The sequence below is a fragment of the Erythrolamprus reginae genome, chromosome 3 (assembly GCF_031021105.1).
Source record: "Erythrolamprus reginae isolate rEryReg1 chromosome 3, rEryReg1.hap1, whole genome shotgun sequence".
NCBI lineage: Eukaryota > Metazoa > Chordata > Lepidosauria > Squamata > Dipsadidae > Erythrolamprus > Erythrolamprus reginae.
Window position 1 is genome coordinate 86,153,529 of NC_091952.1, and position 21,095 is coordinate 86,174,623.

The 21,095-nt window shown below is 36.1% G+C and overlaps 1 protein-coding gene across 1 annotated transcript; it reads right to left on the minus strand.

Annotated features, from left to right (window-relative positions):
- Nucleotides 1-508: 508 nt before the first annotated feature.
- C3H1orf141 (chromosome 3 C1orf141 homolog) lies at nt 509-21,095 on the minus strand. The gene is made up of 8 exons (XM_070748537.1): nt 21,015-21,095; nt 19,647-19,813; nt 17,912-18,009; nt 16,269-16,378; nt 10,863-10,929; nt 9,322-9,448; nt 2,763-2,955; nt 509-1,510 (listed from the first exon to the last, which is right to left on the minus strand). The coding sequence occupies exons 1-8, from the start codon at nt 21,093-21,095 to the stop codon at nt 509-511; spliced, it is 1,845 nt and encodes a 614-aa protein (XP_070604638.1).

Below are 21,095 nucleotides of genomic sequence, written 5' to 3' on the forward strand. Positions count from 1 at the left end.
ACACACTTAAACTTTCTTGAGCTGAAATTTCACTGATCCAGCTCAGATCAGACCGCGAAACGTTTTCTTCTTCCTCGATATAAAAACAGTCTAGATGCCTTTTGAAGCAATAAGCACTTTTAAAATAATCCTCTGAATGGAAATTTTCTCTATCCTATTATCCCACTGTCAGAAAAGTTTTTTAAAAAGAATGAAGGGAAGGAAAGGCAATGCAGAAGATTCTAATTTTTTGGAGCCACATTATTTTGCAAATTGGAAAGTAATAATTTAAAAAGGAAAAATACCCTTTACATTCACATTGTTGTTCTTATTTGTGATTCTCAATATATCTTGATTTTTTTCTCTCTCTGAAAAGTGCAACATTCCAATGCCCTACCTGTGCTTCAATTATTGCAGCAAATGACCTGATATTACATGGCAATAAATCTAATCCACCACGTGGTGTGTAACATATTTATTGTCAGTCCCAAAAACTTTTCACACAAGAAGAAACTTGCAGAGGTTGCAGCTATGTTGTTTTGCCACTATAGCTGTTGCTTGTTTCAGGACTTGAAAAGAAATGAGATTCGGGTGATGTTGTCGGTATGCCTATTACAGTAGAAGACTCTGCACTGCTCTCATCTTTTGAATATATGGCTACATTTTCTGATTTCTCAGATTCCAGGCTTTCATTTAAGTCTAGCAGGAAGGATGAACCTGACATTTCACTAGATGTCTCTCCACTTTGTCTCATTGAAGAGTCCAGATCCTGGGCTCTGAGTTCCGTGTCAGTTATAGTTTCATTTAAGGAAGGATCCTGATCAGAGCTGCTTCTATCAGCTGATAGTTTGTCAGTGGACTTTCTCAAGGAATAATCCACTATAAAGGGCAATTTTTGGCCAACCAACCCTTCTGGAGCCTCACAAACTGGAATTGGTTTTGGTAAGGGTATGCAATTAACTACTCTACTTCTTTTGAGCCTTTCTTTACTTTTTGTCAGTGGTTTTTTCAAAAAATCTGTAAGTGAGGGTTTTATCCTTGAGAAAATTGAGGGACTGGGTTCCGCATTACCTATAGGTTTTTCTCTGACTGCCATAAGAATGTCTTTGTTACGCTGGGACATATTTTGAAGAATATTTTTCTCTGTTACAACATGCCTGGTAATTGTTTTGGTGAAATGCCCGTGGGTTTTCTGAACCAAAGATGTCCCTTTCTGAGAATCTACAGAAAGATTACTTAACTGCCTTTCCAAAGATAAAATCTGAATAGTAATGAGTTTTGGTTTCCTAGTAAAAGTGGGGGGTTTCTTCCTCTTTGCTCTCAGATTAGAACGAGGACTTATTCTACTGTTGATTATTGCAATGGATTCATCATAATTATTTTGTAGGACTGGGTTTAGGTCCATACTTGCTTCATTATCCTGATTCAAATAATCAAGTGTCTTCTTTCCGTATAACAAAAGCCATCGATTCCAAGCAAACCTCTTGCTGCTTCTTTCATGAGCAAAGATGGGAAAGGATTCACTCATTTTCTACAAAAAGAAAGAGATAGTGAAACTTTTATACCAACCAGTAGGACACAACTGTTATGCATAGTTAGGGAGAGTTCATACTGAAACCTGTATCCCTTGAAATTATTTGACACTATCTCCTGCCTGTTTCTTAAATTCCCGAAACCATAGTCATATAACTTTCAAGAAGTTCAAATTTACATCCATACAAACCCAGCAAAGAAATTTAAGCTTTAAACGCTTAATCCTAAACAATAAATTGAAGTTTAGAGACAGCAACAGCTGACACTTGAATTTTTCGCATATAAATCCAGAATAGCCCTAGCCAACTGGCTGGGACACTCTGGGAGTTGAAGTACTCCAGGCTTAAAGTTATCAAGGTTTGAGATTCATGTTTTAGTAGTTGGATGTTTTGAATATTTTCTTTATCAAAAGCCAAGTAAGTCATTTGTAGTTTTTTTTTTAAAGTACCATAGCCGAAACCTAATTTATCATCTTACTTAATTACAGTACCTGGAGAGTAGGAAAAAAAGAGCAAAATCTGATTTAAAGACCAATATCCATTTCTAGGATGTGCAAAAAGAAGATCCTCCCAACCCCCCTTGAAGTTGTTTTGCAAAAGTCTACAATCTCTTCCTGTGTATGAAGACAAAGTCCTAATGCTTCAATATGTCTCTTATGTAAAATCGCTTTGGTACAAAGCCTTTTCCTGCTATGGAAACTGCCATTGATGCTCAAAAACAGTGTGAAGTTTCAGGAAATCCATTGTTGCTATAATGGACAGTGCCAGGCTGATGCAAAGCCAGGCCACCACAAGTCTATTAATCACATTTTCCAACTATAAATACCTTCTAATACCCAGGCAAATTTTGTTCCCAAGATTGGGTTTACCAATCATAAATTGGTAGAAATTCTCATACATCTTTATTCTGAATCTGAAATCCAATTGATTTCTTGGCAGGATTTTAAATGATCGCATTAATTTTACCAAAGATTTCCAACTGTATAACTTTCACAATGCCAACCCACAATATTCCAATTTTTGCACTGATGTAATTAACATGCATCTTTCAGTAGTAGCATAACACAAATAAAACTGATCCTGCTTTAGGTTTGAGACATATCTTCTGTGTTTTCTCTTGCCCACTCCCCTCTCCACAAATCCAACATACTCAAGGAAATTTGGGTCGTTGTAGTAAAATGTTATTAGTCTGCAAAATCTTAACAACAATAATAATGGTTAAACAGCAAAGAGTAAGAAAATAGCACATACCATTTGATTTTGTGGTTCTTTTACACGACCAGCACTGATTACTTTGGAATTTGGATCTTCTAGCTCATCCTGAATGCATAGAGGTAGGATAGACACTCCCGTCTTTTTAAAACCACTTTTGTTATCAGGGATAAAGCCAGCCTGAATGCTTTGTCCATCATTACTTAAATAATCTTTGGGAAGATTGGCTTTCCTTTAAAACAAGAAGATTAATAATCTCTAGGCAATCAACATTTCAATGAATAATGCTGCAGTTAGTTCCTGCTTAGATAACAGATGAAAACCACAGCCAAGGAGGCCTTTGTTCATTTCCAACTAGGGTTTTAGTTGCAACCCTACTTGGGGTTATATGCTATGATCAGCACTCAGTTGGATTACTGGACTATACTATAAAGTGGTACCTCTAGTTACGAACTTAATTTGTTCCGTGACCAGGTTCTTTAGAAAAGTTTGTAAGTAGAAGCAATTTTTCCCATAGGAATCAATGTAAAAGCAAATAATGTGTGCGATTAGGGAAACCACAGGGAGGGTGGATGCCCTGCTTCCTCCCAGGAGATTCCTAGAGAGGCCCCACGGAGGCTTCTCCTCACCTTTTCTGGCCCCGTTTCCTCCCAGGAGATTCCTAGAGAGGCCCCACAGAGGCTTCTCCCTGCCTTTTCCGGTTACAGTTTCAAAGGCTCGGGTTTGTAAGTGGAAAATGGTTCTTGAGAAGAGGCAAAAAAAAATTGAACACCTAGTTCTTATCTAGAAAGGTTTGTAAGTAGAGGCATTTATAGGTAGAGGTACCTCTGTACATGGGTTGGAGACAAATCAAACTCTACAGCTAGGAGGAAATAGAGTGGAAAACTCTGTTAATTCATCAAGTTAGGTTAAGAACCTATTTTAAGACCCTAATTGTTACCTGTTGGCTTTTGAGCCCAAAACAAAAAAAGAAAGCTTTAAATCCCTGGATTTAAAACATCTGGATATGTTAGCCAACATCTTGCAAAATCCTAATCTGCTGGCCTCACCCAGTTACTTAGGGAGGACTTGTTTCAACTTCCTTGGCCATTGGACAGTTTCTGAACAATATCTTTCTGTATCCTCAGTCAGCAAGGAGTAGGTCAGGATGATGAATATTTAGCAAGATACATCTATTTTCTTCTCAGCTGTTCTTTTCCTTTGAAAAGACGTTTGCCATATTGAATTCATTATGGCATACACAGACAGCATGACATCTCTAAAAAACAATTAATCAGAAGGAATTTTTGTGTGCATTTATTAACAGAGAGCTTCCACAGTACAAATAATATTGGAAACAAAAGGACAGTGCTTTGTCATGTTTGTAGAAATCAGAAGAAAATCCTACAATTAAATAAGGTCTTGGTGTTTCAAGATGACAGCTCATTGGAGAGATAATGGAGTTGTTTCAGTGGATATACTGTTTCAGATTTATTATTTCTGGACTATAGAGAAAAAATGTTTTTAATCATCATTAATTTTCAAAAATCTGGCAATGCAGCAATTTTCCTTCTGTGGAAGTATAGAAAACTATACAATCTTCAAGTATTCTCTGAAAGCTTTCTACAGTTTTGGGGTGAGTGGTGAGCAATGACAATCAACTAAGAGTCCATTTATTTATTTATTTTCTTTCATCATATCTCTTTTGAAGTCATCTCTTTGATTTTGAGATTTATGAGTGTATGTTTCTGTGATCTCAAAACTAATTAATTTTTTAAGCTGATTCTGGGTTTATTTTTTTCCTTCTGACTTCAATCATTAAACAGATTTTTGTAACAGCTTTAGAAGTACATTTCCTTATAAAAAGAAAAAAGACTATTGTGAGTTATAATTGATCAACCTACATTATAAGGATTTTTATGAGGAAAAGGTAGCATTCTTTGGCTTTGTTTTACTAATTTTCTGTGAGAAAGCTAAAGAGAGACATGGATTGATTTTTTTAAAAGCCTACAATTTTGCACTTATTAAAACTGTCCTGAGGGTTTATCTGTGTCTGTTTGCACCTTCAAGTTATCCCAAATGGCCCATTACACTGCAATAATGTTTGAATCATGGTACCTAAAATCTACTAACTTAAAGAATGCATAAAAATCCAGAAATTTTAATTTCTGTGGAATTGAAATTTCTATGTTGTTCAGACCAATTTTATACAAGAAGTCCTGGCTATTGTTGTCCCAATACTTCCTGTCAATTTCCTGCAAGCAAAGACAATGGGAAAACCAGCAGAAAATAGGACATCATTCCCACATCTACTGGTCATTCTGTTTAGGTAAGTAAACATTGACTTATTATTAAAGCCATCACATTATTTTTATTTATGATAGATGCTCTTCTTAAATGATCTTAGATCTTCTTAGATGATCATGGGACCATCCAGCATTGGGGTTAAATTAATATATATTCTGATCACAACCTGTCAGAGGTGGGTTTCTCCTGGTTCTGGCCGATTCTATGGAACTGGTAGTAACTTGGCAGCCTGGGTCGCTTAATGGAGGGCTGCAAAAAATATTACTACCACACTGTGGGCGTGGCTTATTTTGTTGGTGTGGTTTGCTGGCCATGTGACCAGGTGAGAGTGGCTTGATGATAATGTGACTGGGGTGGCTTAAAGGTAACATGACTGGCTTAAAGGTGGCCAAGTTGACATCAATCAGGTCAAGGGTTTGGGTTAGGGTTAGAGTGCCTGGACTCTCCTCGCCTCAAAGAGATACAATTTCCCTATCTGTTTAGTATTACTGAACATCCAAAATATACTATTTAATTCTATGTATATATGCCATATGTGTTCATACATATTACACACAGACGCACAAAAAAATACATTATCTACTATATAATGGTACTATATAATGCTACTATATAATACTATATAATGCTTCTTCATTGCTTATTTGACCCCTATGACAATCATTAAGTGTTGTACCACATGATTCTTGACAAATGTATATTTTATGTTATGTACGTTGAGAGCATATGCACCAAGACAAATTCCTTGTGTGTCCAATCACACTTGGCCAATAAAATTCTATTCTATTCTATTCTATTCTTCTATATAAACTGTATGTGTGTACACAGAGAGAGAGAGAGAAAGGGAGCTCTTCTAAAATTATACACATTCAACCTCATTTACTGCGATAGGAAAAACATGCCCAGAGCCCAGAAGGGGGAAAAAAGAAAAAAAAAATCAAAATTTTTCTACTGGTTCTGCATACCTGACCGTAACCATAGGAGCCCATCACTGGGGTCGCTGGAACCGGCAGTGACCCAGGTCTGACACACTCCCGAACTGGTTCTCATTTTTTTTTTTGCTTCTGTGCATGCACAGAAGCTGTGTTCTTAGCACTGTGCATACTCGCCTATGTAAAGCACCCGCACAGGGTGCCACTAAGCAAACTGGCGGTGATGAAAACCAGAACCGACCCCTGCATCCTGTACCACTTTTTTCTCAATGTATAATGCAGCAGACCATATTATCATCTAACATTCGATATTATTATACCAAAGAGAATTTTACCTATCTATATTTTGGTTATGATTCTCTTTGCCTTATTTGGATTTATTTTCCTACAATCATCATCCCTGCTGTCTGTCTGTTGACAACTTCTATGTCTTTCTTTTCTTAACTGCAAGAGGGAGCTCCAACATAAAGAATATCTACTTATTTTGAGCAAAGCTGACACCAACCAGTGCATAGGAAAACTCAAATAGTGCAAGTTTGAAAAATGTAGAGCGACCATAGAATTGCCAAGAGTCAGACACAACTGAACGGATAACACCATCATCATCGTTATCATCATCAACAACAACAGCAACATGCTTCTGATAATTTATCAGAGTGCAAATAGTGTTTAGAAAATGACTTGCATTAAAGCCTTCAGGATATTTAGTTGTTGACATTCCCATATAGAAAAACAAAATTCAAATGTGTAAAGACAGAACTACAATGGGAAAATGAACATAAGTATCAAAAAAAAAATGGGGAAGATTAACACAATGAAAATTAAATGAATCAACTACGCACTGACATTGTAGGAATCCATTAATTGAGATAGACTTGGACACTTTCCATTATCAGAAGATTACACCACCTACTACTCAGGTCATGAAAAAACAGTGTTGAGACAGTGTTGTTTTAACAGATGAGAACAGTGCTTGGATACAATGCAGTCTGACCAAAAAATAGCTAATAGATTTTATGGATAATTCTTTAATATGACAATTATCCAGGTTTTTGCTGCAATCACTAATGGGAGAAGTTGGTGAGTTTTATGATCAATTTAAAATTAATCAACAGAACCTTGCAAGCAAGCTGTGCTGCTTCTAATTGGAGACTAAAATGCAAAATCTGGAAATATTAAGGAGTAAAATGTAATGCAACTCTATAATCTAGGAAACTAAAAAGAAGCATGAGAAAGACATCAGTTTAGATTAGATTAGATTAGATTTATTGGATTTATATGCCGCCCCTCTCCGTAGACTCGGGGCGGCTCACAACAATGGCAAAAAACAATACATAGTAACAAATCTAATATTTAGCAATCTAAATTACAGTTTTAGATTAAAAAATCCAAAAGAAACCCCAATATATAAAAAACAAGCACACAGTTGAATCATACACAGAAACTACATGGGCAAGGGGGAGATGTTTCAATTCCCCCATGCCTGATGGCAGAGGTGGGTTTTAAGGAGTTTCCGAAAGGCAAGGAGGGTGGGGGCAATCCTAATTTCTGGGGGGAGCTGGTTCCAGAGGGTCGGAGCCACCACAGAGAAGGCTCTTCCCTTGGGTCCCGCCAGACGACATTGTTTAGTCGACGGGACCCGGAGAAGGCCCACTCTGTGGGAACTAACCGGTCGCTGGGATTTGTGCGGCAGTTAACAAGTTTAACCCAACTTGTAAACAATTTTTGGGTCATAATTCTATTATGGGCTTGTATCACATCCAAAATTTAGATTTCTCTTATGGAAGAATAATGAAATCCCCATGGTAAATGACTCTGATGTCAGAATTCTTAAAGATGGCAAAACTGATATGTCTGATCGCAGAAAAAGGAACAAACTTTTTTTGGAAGATTTAAAACCTTATAAGGACATTTTGTGGAAAGAAAGAAAGAAATGACATCATGATCTATTTTTCCAGATCACCTGAGAGCAAGACAAAAAGTAATGGAATGGAAGTTTAACAAAAAGAATCAACCTAGAACTAAGAAGAAATTTGCTACCAGTGAGAATTAACCAGTGGAACAGCTTGCCTTCAGAAGATGTAGGTGCTTCATCCCTGGAGATTTTTAAGAAGAGATTGGACAGCTATTTATCCAGGATGGTATAAAATCTCCTTGTTTGAATAGGGGGTTGAATTAGAAGACCTCCAAAGTCTCTCCCAACTCTGTTATTCTGTATTCTGAATCCGAGGACTATGGATTAAATGAGGGGTTAAATGGATTTGTTTAATATCTAATGAAAGAAGGACAATAAGATCCTAATTATCTGTTGAAAAAATCAGAAGTCACTTACAAATTGCTTAATTTTATTTTCTTTTTAAAGTCTTGCACTTTCCTTTTTTAAAATGTGTCTTTTATTCTATGGAAAAATAATATATATTAACAATATCGGCAAGTGATGCAAATGTAAAAAATAAAATTCAATCACTTTATAATGAATGAATAATGTAACCCAGAGATGAAGCAAATGAAGGGGGAAAAAAAAGAATTGAATCTTCCCTGGTGAAGGGATTTTTTTTTTACTTTCTTTGTTTGGTGATGGTACACTTTTATGTTTTATGCTTTCATTTTGTTTTTTGTAAAACTTTTTAAAAAATCAATAAAAATTATATTTTAAAAAAAAGAGAGAAAAGAAAAATAATATATATAAACAACATGTGGGTTTCTTTTAACATTAAATTTTAATATTCTAGTTTTCGATGCTGTGTTAAATAAGAATTGATCTTCAATAGGTAGGAGGAAATTATTATAATTTTTCATTTTATTTTATGATTTAGATGTGCTGATTGAAGGAAAGGAAAAGAAAGGGAATGGAAGGCTTTCTTCACAAAAATGATGGAAAGATGATACCACAACCTTTCTAACTTCACACTCTACTTTTACATATGTTTGTCAATACACAAGGCCTAATAATTTATATTATCTCTAAAATTTATTTGCTATACAGTAATAGGCCTTGGTTTTGCCTTGAAAGAAGCACAATATAAATGACATCTGAATCCAGCTGATTAGTCCCAGAACTATTGCTTATTTAGATAAGATTTTCAGGATTTATTTATTTATTATGAGATGCCATGCCTAAGAGTGATTCTAGATGTCTTACAATCCTACACTTATATTTCCTTGTGAACGTAAATTGGGGGCTTGCAAGATTGTCGTTTGTTTCTGGAAAATTAAAGGAATTCCCATTTCCTTTTATGGTGGGACTGTGTTTCACTGACTTTATATCGTATTCTTGGCAGTTCCACCCCTCTGTTGTGGGATAAAGATCCAGTAAACATAAACGTGAAAAATAATGTTGAGCTCTCAAAGAAAACATTTTTCTAACTATGGTTAATTACCTTTGATCCTGGCCAATTGATTGCAAGCGATCATGTCTACTAACTATTAATTTATCTTCCATTCTCAGATCTTGAATAGGTTTCCTTCTGGCCTTAGCATTGATAGCAGGTTTTTTTATTATCTCATCTGAAATAGCAGAGGGTTTTGTTTAAAAAAAATGTTGAGTATCAGCAATAAGAAGCATTTGTTTCTCACACACAAATGCCTAGTGTAATCATAGCAGACAAATGTGATGTCGAAAATGGTCACATTTAATAGGAGGAGGAATTCAGGCATTTTATTTACAAGACTTCTTGCATCTAAGGTCAGTAGTAGTAGGAGTGGCAGTAGGAGTGGCAGATAGTGACTTAGTTTGGTCAGTGGTAGTAGTGAGGAAGTTAAGGTCATTTGTGGCAGTAGGAGTGGCAGGTAGTGAAGCGATTTGGGGTGTGTATGCCTAGCTTGGGATGATGGAACATTGGATGCTAGGATGTGGGTTGTGAGGTTTCCTTTTAATACGGTTTGTAGTCTATATATAAGTCAGCCACACACATTGTTTTGATATCTTTTTAGATTTTGCTGGAATTTACGGGAGCTGATTCTTTGTAGGATGGATAAGTCTGGTCTTCAGCATAGTTTGCGGTAGTATTAGGTTTGGCAATGGGGTTTATTGTGTGAATAAATTTATGTTTGCTGACTTCATTTTTGCAAATGACTGCAGAATCGTGGGACCACTGAGCTATCTCTGTATTTGAATTCTGGGCCATCTCTTGAGATTTCAAGGATTTTATTAGAGGAGAAGGTTGTTGTCTGAGATTTAATGATAATTTCATGAACTTAGTGATGTTGTCAGTTTCACTTTTGTTATCCAGGCCAAATAAAATTACATTTGGACGTTTCTGTTCACATTCAACAGTGTCTTTGATCAGTAGGGAAATGTTGTTTTCTTGGTTGATGTTATTTGTTGGTTTGGTGCCTTGAGGTTGCAGGTTTGTGGGTATTTGTACTTTGTGGGTATTTGGAGATCATCCAGAATTAAATCTATCACTTTGGGGAATTGCGTTTGGATTGGCATCTTGTTTACTATAGTGTTGGAATTAGTCACTAGGAAATATTCAACATTATCCATGATATTTGTGCTAAAGAAAATCTCCATCATTAACCTTAGTTCATTCATTCGTTCATTCATTCATTCATTCATTCATTCATTCATTCATTCATTCTCTTCTCTGGTCCACTTCTTGTGACTGGCTCCTTCACTTCCAAACTTTGCAGCCCATTCTTGCTTATTCTTGTAACAAAATCGCAAGCAACAAACTTATTTGAAACAATCATGCATATTGAAGTGGAAGTTTTAAATGCATCAGTCATAGAAAATAAATAAATCAACCTCAATCCAAATGCTATTTGTTCACAATCCAAGCTATTTTTTTCAACTTTAAGATATACAGTGCTAAAACAAATATTTCAACTATCTTGAAACAGTCCTTCCATTCCTGAAATTTATGTGTGATTTAAATGCATTTGCTGTGGTTCATAATGAGTATTTATTTTCTCTAACCTTTTCTCTCTCTGAGTGATGTCTCTGCATCCCAAGTAATACAGGTTCTTGCAGGCAACAAATTCAACTGGAAAAGATATGCAACATAAGTTCAAAATATCACTAGACATAGAGAAGGTGCCTGATGTAAAGTTATCTGGCAAAGATGCTTTCACACATCAGGAAAGACAATTGTTATTCATTTATGATCATCTTTTTCGGCATTACAGACAGGGAAGCCATGTGTGATCTGTTGTGATGAACCACTTTGTGATCCAACTCATGTGACCCAATGTTGGGCTATTTGCAATTTCCGTCCTTCAACTTCCTTCCATGATTGCCAGTGGGCTTCCCTGAAGTCTAGAGGCATAGATCTTCATTACAACTCCTATCAACCTGTGCAAAACAAGGCATCACTTTTTGATATTTCACTTTTCTTAGTATGGGAAAATTCTCAGAAAAACGTTTCTAAACAGTTGTGGTATCAACATCATCATCAGCCATTCAGTTGTGTCCAACCCTCGACACTCTACAGATCTAATACAGCAGATTCTTATTTTGCTTGGATCTGATGCAAATCTGCTATGGATCTGATATATTGTAGCACATTCTTATTTGCAGGAGCATTTTAAAATGGCATTTTTCCAGACACATACTTGAATGTAATCTCTTACATAATTGCATAAACCTGCATTGAAATGGCAGTATTAGAACAGAGGCCTTGTACACTGTTATTTTCTGTTTGCTTACTGGGACTTGTTGAAAGAGTTCATTATCTGTTATTATTCACTTTTTCTGGCTAGTCATCAGATTTTTATCTCTCTCTTTCTCCTTGCTGTCTCCAGCTAATCTGACCATAGCGAATTTAATGAAAGCTTAACTGCTGGAATTTAAATCAGATTGTCATCATGTCTTTTTTTTAGTGTTAATTACTCCAGGGTTAAATGGGTAATTTCATCTTGGTTGCTATCTTTTGATGACATACAGTCAATACAGTATTAATTTCAATTAACAGATATATATTTTTACATGAACTATCTATTCAGGAGCATCCACGGGATATGCTCAAAAAAATTAGGATGGCAGCCATGACTGAGAGCCCATTACATCCACCATGTTGACTTTTTTAAAAACCATACTTTCCAGAAATTGCATTATCCAGTCTTCTGTGCCTAAAATATCAACTATTTCCTTGTATTTAAGAAAGATGATGAAAAGGGAGAAATCTTACATTTATTGCTAACCTGCCATAAGGGGGGAAAGTACAGTACCTTCACTCTTTTGAACAGTAATACCTTCTACCATTATCTTATGGACTGTGTCTCAGATTGGTGTAACACCTGGCAACTTCAAATATCAACCAACAAATGCTCTACCCTCCACATCGGCAAAAAGAATCCTAACCTCATATATAAACTGAATAAACAAATTCTCACAGCCAACCCACACTCAGTAAAAGACCTTGGAATACTAATATCAAATGACCTAAGTGCCCACTACAACAATATCGCCAAAAAGACTTCTAGAGTTGTTAACCTGATCCTACGTAGCTTCTGCTCTGGCAATCTCACACTACTCACAAGAACCTACAAAACTTTTGCCAGTCCCATCCTAGAATACAGCTCATCTGTCTGGAACCCATACCACATCTCGGACATCAACACCCTTGAAAACGTCCAAAAATATTTCACCAGAAGAGCTCTTCACTCCTCCACTAGAAACAGAATACCCTACGAAAATAGACTAACAATCCTGGGTCTAGAAAGCTTAGGACTACAACGCCTAAAACACGACTTAAGCATTGCCCACAAGATCATATGCTGCAACGTCCTACCTGTCAATGACTACTTCAGCTTCAACCACAACAACACAAGAGCACGCAACAGATTCAAACTTAATATTAACTACTACAAACTTGACTGTAAAAAATATGACTTTAACAATCAAGTTGTCGAAGCAATCAAGTTGTCATTACCAGACTCAATAGTGTCAACCCCTAACCCCCAACATTTCTCCCTTAGACTATCCACAATTGACCTATCCAGGTTCCTAAGAGGTCAGTAATGGGCGTATATAAGTGCACTAGTGTGCCTTTCATCCCATGTCCAATTGTCTTTCCTTTATCTCATATATCATATATATTTCTTCCTTTCATATATCTTCTCCTCTATTTTATATTTTTCTTTATATATATTACCTCATGTCTATTCTCTTCTATATGTATTGTGTATTGGACAAAATGAATAAATAAAATAAAAATAAATAAATCTTTTCTCTTGGGAAAAAAATCCAAAAACTGATCTTTTTACCTTACAGTGTAATACGAGAGAGCCAATTTTGTGTAGTAGTTAAAGGATAGAAATCTGGAGATGTTAAGTTCTAGTCCCATCTTTGCCACAAAGCTAGCTGAGTGTCTTTGGGCCCTACAAAGCAGGCAATGTCATGCCACTTTGTTGCCAAGAAAATGGTATGAGTGGTTATCAAGACTGATGTGAAGGCACAAAAAAGAAGGGAGTAATCAAAGGCAAAATTATGCCATTTCAGTGAACAACTGAGTGTAAAACAAAATATTCAAAGGAAAGTGAAGGAATAATTCATATTACTTTTGTGTATGCATGCTTTATAATGAATACATTGATTAGAAATATTCCACTGTCAATAATAAAAGCTTGAATATTGCAACTGCGAAAATTTGATAGGGAGTTTCAGTTCAAAGGTAGTTTGATTAAACTCTTTGTATCAAATTATTATTTTTTCAATGATCCAGATAAAATTATTGAATTAAACTTGTTGTCCCTGGATTGATTTGAAGGGTGGCAACTTCAAACATATGTTGAAAGTCTCTCCCCCCCCCCCTAAAATGGTCTGAATCAACAATCTAATTCAGAGATTTGAATCAAATCAACCTAGAGACCCAAATCAATAGATTTACATTGGATTGCTTTGATTATTCAAGTCTAAACAATGTGAATCTGCTCTGAGTCTTAAGGTTTTTTTTCTCTCTCTCTCTGCCTTAGAATTTAATTGCCTCTGTACAAATCGATGGTGAGACCACACTTGGAGTACTGTGTACAGTTCTGGTCACCTCACCTCAAGAAGGATATAATGGAACTGGAAAAGATGCAAAAAAGGGCAACAAGAATGATAAAGGAAATGGAGCACCTCCCTTATGAAACGCCTTGGTCTCTTCAGCCTTGAAAGACAGCATTTAAGAGGTGACTTGATCGAAGTGTATAAAATCATGCATGGGATAGAAAAGGTGGATAGAGAAAAATTACTTTCTCTATCATACAATACTAGGACAAGGGGGCACTCCCTAAAGCTCATAGGTAAGAAAGCGAGGACAAATAAATGGAAATATTTCTTCACCCAGAGGGTCGCTGGTTTATGGAATTCACTTCCAGAAGAGGTCGTGAAGCTGTCAGCCTAGATAGCTTCAAGGCAGGATTAGACAGATTCATGGATGCCAAGTGTATCGGTGGTTATTGAAACGGATGTCCATGTACCGCCTCTATGTTGGTTGAGGCAGGCAGGATTCCCTTGAGTACCATTTGTTGGGCGTCAAGGGAAAGGGATGGTTTTGCCTTCTCTTTTTACTCAAGACCCCCATGTACAATTGGTGGGCCACTGTGTGACACAGAATGCTGGACTCAATGGGCTTTGGCCTGATTCAGCATGGCTCTTCTTATGTTCTTATGTTATTATGTAATTTTGTATGTGTGGTATGGAGTCTTCTGCTGATTTGCATTTAAAGCTTTATTAGCCCCTTCAACCATTATTCCTATAAGTGCAATATTCCCTTTGCACCACTTTTCAGTGGCTTGATGCTTCAATTTTCAGTAAATTACATTCAGCTTTTTGGTTGCTGGCATGTGAACAAGATTATGTTGTCTTACAAGTACCATATTTTTCGGAATATAAGACACAGTGGAATATAAGACGCACATTAGTTTTTGGGGAGGAAAATATGGAAAAGAATCTGCTTACCAGATATCCATCTGGCTAGCATCCTTAGTTTGGTCAGCTTCATCACATTATTTTATCCCCTGGTTAGGGCTTTAAAAAAACCTTATTCAGAGAGAGTAACAATGAAAGAGCTTGCAAGCCAGTAAGAGCTGAAAAAATCATTAGTGGTTAGGGCTGGAAAGAAACATTTGGAGCAAGTAGAGCAATGAAAAAAACCCTGCAAAGACTTAGGGCTTGGAAAACATTATTCGCAAAGAGTAACAATAAAAGAGCTTGCAAGCCGGTAAGAGCTGGAAACATTGTTAGCACCTGGTTATGGCTGGAAAGAAACATTCGGAGCAAGTAGAGCAATAAAAAAAAAATACAAAGACAGGATTTGGAAAACATTCTTGACAGAGAGTAACAATGAAAGAGCTTGCAAGTGGGTAAGAGCTGGGAACATGGTTAGCACCTGATTGGGGTTGGAAAGAAACATTTGGACCAAGTTAGAGCAATGAAAAAACCCCTGAAAAGACTAAGAGTCTGGAAAACATTCTTTGCAAAGGGTAACAATGAAAGAACCTGCAAGGTAAGAGCTGGGCAGATCATTAGCATCTAATTAGGGCTGGAAAAAAAGCTTTAAAAAAGCCACATTCAGAGTATATCACCCACCTGAATTTTCAGCCTCTTAGGGAGGAAAAAGGTGCATTTTATATTCTGAAAAATATGGTTATTGCTAGATTAGACATGCCAATTTATGTATACAGTAATAGCGCAAGAACCTTGGAGTAAAACTAAAATTTTGCATAAATTTGAGGAAACCTGGCCCAGACTGAATGACACCTACCTCAGCATTAGTATGGATAATTTAAGCTTTACCATATTTATGTTATTATGAAACTTTAGGTAGATGCTTTGATATAATTTATTAATTAGATTAGACTTGTATGCCGCCCCTCTCCATAGACTCGGGGCGGCTAATAATGGAGTTGTGGTGGATGTTATTACTTTATATCTATCTGGGAGAGCAGTGGCATATGGAAGATTATGATTTGATTAAATTTAAATTTAATTTAATTTATTGGATTTATAAGCCACCCAACTCCTTCCAGACTTGGAATGAAAGAAGCAGAAATGGTAGAATTTAAGTGAAATGAAAGAAATTTGAAACAAAACCGAGATAATCACATGTTCCTTGAGATGACCAGGTGTGAAAAAGTAAAGAAAAAGTAGGCTTAAAAAGACATTTTGCAGAATATTCTCCTAAATTGTCGTGGCGTCAGATTTCATTTATTCTTGTATCATTTTTGAGATCATGCTTTGTAGGTTGATTTGAACATTTTTAAAGATCTTCTAAAAAAAGAAAAGAAAAATTAAATCTTGACATACAAGAGCAAAGGGCATACATCATTTTGGCATTGTATGATACATTCTGTGGTTTTTCAAGAAAAAAGGTATGACATTATCAATAGTACAACTTACATCTGATAATGTTTTTGGTATTTTCTGAACTTCTAAGGTGGAATAAGCAGTTTTTTGCTTTATCTTTTGTTTCAGGATTAAGAAGTTTCCATCTGCAGTCTTCAAGTTAGCTTTTAGAAATACATTATGAAAACAAAAGCCAGAATAAAACAGGAATAAATATCACATAGCATAAGTGCAGAGGCTTATTGGGGAAAAAACCAAGACTGGAGGGCATCTCTACATGATCTTGGTATCAATCTGGAATGCATTGTCCAAACAATATACTTAATTGGTTTTTGATAAATTAGATATTTACTCTAGATGGAAATTATGGAAAGTGAAATCTAATATCTGATGATCATGTTGGACAAAGTTGCTCGAAAATTAGAAAACACGTTACTGAATTTAGGGGAAATTATAATACATTAAAGGGAATTTGGTGTTTTATTGTATGTACTCAAAGGGATTATGTAACACATTGCAAAGTTTTTATCAGCAATGTTTAAAAAAGTACTGTCCCACATCAAAAGAATTGCTGATGTCAGATAGATTGTAAAAAAAAAAATACATAGAATTAAAAAGTAATTCTTTTTATATTATAACAGGAAATGTAAATGAGCTGGCACATTATTTCAACCGCAACCTTCAAATTATATAGAATTTGAATATATTTCTCATATGGCAAACTTCTCTTTTCCCAGATACTAATACCAACATTGGCGTAGGCTTTAAAAAAGGAAAGAAAAAAGCCATATGAAGCAGCAGATATGGAAGAAATGTGTTAAAAATTGGGGAAAATAGGTAGGTAGAACACGGGGGTGGGGGGGAGAGGGAAGAGAAGAAAGATTTAAAATTTAGAAACCTTCATTAATTATCAAATAGTGATCTTAATATCTCGCAAGTCTGGATTTCATTTCATGGTAAACTTTAAATTTGTGGCTTAGTGCTTAAAATGTTATTTCCTTAGTGAGGTCACATAGTTTTTCCTTTTAAAAACCAAATCAGTTTTATACATAAAGAGTAGAAATGCTTTGCTGGACTTTGCTTCTTGCTTTGCATAAACTCCTATAATATCTAGGCACTTTTTAAAAAAAATTAATTGTTTGGCATATTTATTTCTTTATTTCTTGCCCAAGTCGAATCCCAACAAAATAATTCACTTCCTTTTGGTATATGAAGGTTCATACAAATTCACTTATTATTTTAGGGACTGCAAAGCCTAAGAATCTCTGGTTTAATGTATTATGTGAACCCTGCTTTCCTGTTTTGAAAAAATATTATTTACGATTTAGTGCATAGGTTCTTAATCTGGGGTTCATGGATCCTGTTCAGGTTTATAAGTAGATTTCAGGGCATCCATGAACTTAGATGGGGAAGGGAATTGCAACTTGATTTTCACTAATTCATTTTAAGCATTTAAATATATTAATTTCTGAAAAGGGGCCCATAGTTTTACCAGATTCTTATAAGGGTCCATTCCCCCAAAAGGTTAAAAAAAGACCTTGATTGAGTGGATTATGTGATCCCAGGCAATGTTTATTGCATAAACCTTGGTTAAGTAAACTGTGGCCAACAATGATTGAAAAGCCAGGCATAGATTCCCAGTTGAAAACTTACTTAAATAAATAGAATGAATATGTCTTTCAGATCATTTGCCTTACATTTCAGATAACTTGGAGCACTAGATGGTCTCACAGCAGATTTGCCAGAGAAGTGTGTTGATAATGCAGACCTTGAAGTACTACTAGAAATATCCCAGCTGTAAAATACAAAATTGGCTTGACATAAATGTCCTGCAACAGTTCGAAAAAAACCTTCAATAATTTGTGAATATTTAGGGTAGATTTACACACACGTGCACGTGCACACACACAGACACTTGCATGGAATTAATTTCTAAAGAGGTCAGAGGCCTCTGTAAACAATTTTATTTATTTATTATATTACGACTAAAGGTGTATAGATAGCGCTCTTCTTCCCCTCCTCTCTCACACAACTACAATCATATGAGGAAGGTTGGACAGAGAAAGTATGAGTGACCAAAAATCATCCCATGAGCTTTCTTGGATAAAGGTGTTCTATGTGAATGTACTATACCTCTTTCTCTTTCTCCTACTTTTGCAATGGTTGCATTGTCCATTATTGTATTGCATTGTACAGTGTTACCTCTACCTATAAACGCCTCTACTTACGAATTTTTCTAGATAAGAACTGGGTGTTCAAGATTTTTTGCCTCTTCTCAAGAACTTACAAACCCACTTACAAACCCACTTACAAACCCGAGCCTCCGAAACTGTAACCAGAAAGGGCAGGGAGAAGCCTCTGTGGGGCCTCTCTAGGAATATCCCAGGAGGAAACAGGGCCAGAAAAGGCAGGGAGAAACCTCCATGTCCATGGGGCCTCTCTAGGAATATCCTGGGAGGAAACAGGGCCGAAAAAGGCAGGGAGAAGCCTCTGTGGGGCCTCTCTAGGAATATCCTAGGAGGAAACAGGGCCAGAAAAGGCAGGGAGAAACCTCTATGTCCATGGGGCCTCTCTAGGAATCTCCTGGGAGGAAACAGGGCCTCCACCCTCCCTGTGGTTTCCCCAATCGCACACATTATTTGCTTTTACATTGATTCCTATGGGAAAAAATTGCTTCTTCTTACAAACCTTTCTACTTAAGAACCTGGTCACGGAATAAATTAAATTCATATGTAGAGGTACCACTGTATTATATTGTTCTGGCTCCTTGTTGAAACCTGTCTGTCTTTACATCACATTTATAAGCCTTCCTGGCCTGCCCTTTCCAGCCAACTCAAGTTTTGAAATATCTGCACTGATGTGATCAAAAATATGCACATGGTACAAAGTAAATATGTGCATGAGGTGTGTGTGCACAAGCATTTACTTTTATATCATTGTTTCATGGAGCAGCAATAAACGAATCTTTATTTCTCCTTCAGCAGTATTGAGTGTAGTGGTCATTCTTGACTCCTTTTATTCAGCTTTATGATGCTGATGGTGAAGCTGAAAATATGGAGTGGATTTATGAAATTATTCTGAATGGGTGTATAGTTTGGAAAAGTGTGTAGCTTGCAGATGTTTAAGGTATCCCTTTATACCAGGGATAGGCAAAGTTGGCTCTTCTATGACATGTGGACTTCAACTCCCAGAATTCCTGAGCTAGCATGATTGGCTCAGGAATTCTGGGAGTTGAAGTCCACAAGTCATAGAAGAGCCAACTTTGCCTACGCTTGCTTTATACCCGTTAAATTCTGGAAAACCTTTCATAAAACCTTCTGCTACTTTTAAAATGTGACCCTTCACATGCCAAACACTCATTGTGGTCTTGACAGAAGTAGAATGCATAGCAGAACTGAAATACCTGCTCAGATCAGATCAAAGAAGTCTTACCTTTCAGGCAGCACAATCAAATTCTGCTCCTTTTCTGCAATGTATGATTTATGTAAAGACGGAATTGCTGGAATATTTGATTTCTTAGGTTCATAAAACAATTTAAAATCAAATGTCAATGGAGTTCTATCATAGGGTTTTAAGTGTATATTCCCAAGATTCTGACTCTGGTTTAAAAAACACACACACATAAATGGAGATCTTTAGTATCTAGCTTGTAAACTCACTTTTCACTACTATGTAAAGCAACAGGGTAGTTTTGAAAAATATTAATACTTATTATTATTATTATTATTATTATTTATTATTATTATTTATTAGATTTGTATGCCACTCCTCTCCGTAGACTCAGATTGTGTGATTAGGTAGCTACAGTATCATGTAAGTCCTTTTAAAACTAGCCCTATAAGGAAAGAGGCAGCCTGGTATTCAAAAGGTTCATTTTTAAAGGCCTAAACACATAGAGAGTAAGGTAACATTTTATAGAACACACAGGTAAACAACAAATTCAGATAATCCAATGGTGAAACTGCATTCCAATCAGAATGGGGCAAAAGATTCGTCTTCCGCACTGCAATCCCAAATATTCCAGATAAGTCTTTTGTGAGATGTATGAAGAATGACAAGAGATAAAGACAAGAGTGTCCATAGGATGTGGTGGGAAAAAAATCAAGATGGTGGCCATGTCAGTCTGACTAAAACTCTATCCATTTTAATGTGATGCACATAAAATAGAATTTCAATTGCACAGTCGTAGCCGCCATCTTGGCATTTTTTCACTTTGTGGATCCCAGAGAGGAAAAAACTCCTTTCAATTCAAGGCCCCTTCCCCTGTCTATGAGACGCAATGTGTGGTTGTGAATGAGTTGGCTGACTGATTTTAATATATAAGGGATTTTTAGTAGTAATTTTAATTGATTAGATTTGTTGTGCTGTTTTTTGCATTCTGTGAGCTGCCCCAAGTCTTCGGAGAAGAGCAGCATACAAATCTAAATAATAATAATAATAATAATAATAATAATAATAATAATAATAATAAAAGAGTCGGACGGGGACATTACTACAACAACAACAACAACAACAACAATAATAATAATAATAATAATAATAATAATTCTGCTGATAGAACCAGTGACATTGTTCAAATGGGAACCCAGTTATAAAACATTAATTGTCCTCAGTAAAGCTGAGAGGTACTTTTATGCTTCACTCCACTTTTTATTTATGCACAGGAAGTTTGAATCAGTTCTTAGAATCCTGATGAATCCAAGTTCCTGTGGTTTGTTTGAAGCTCATAGGAAAAAACGTACTGTATGTTCTAAAAGCTGAATCACAAACATTTCTGCTGTATATTATCTCAAAAGTTACCTCCACCATGTCATATTTTTTCAATGTTTTCTTCTCATATTGCTTCAACACGTCTAGTTTTACTAGTACTCTCTGAGCCAT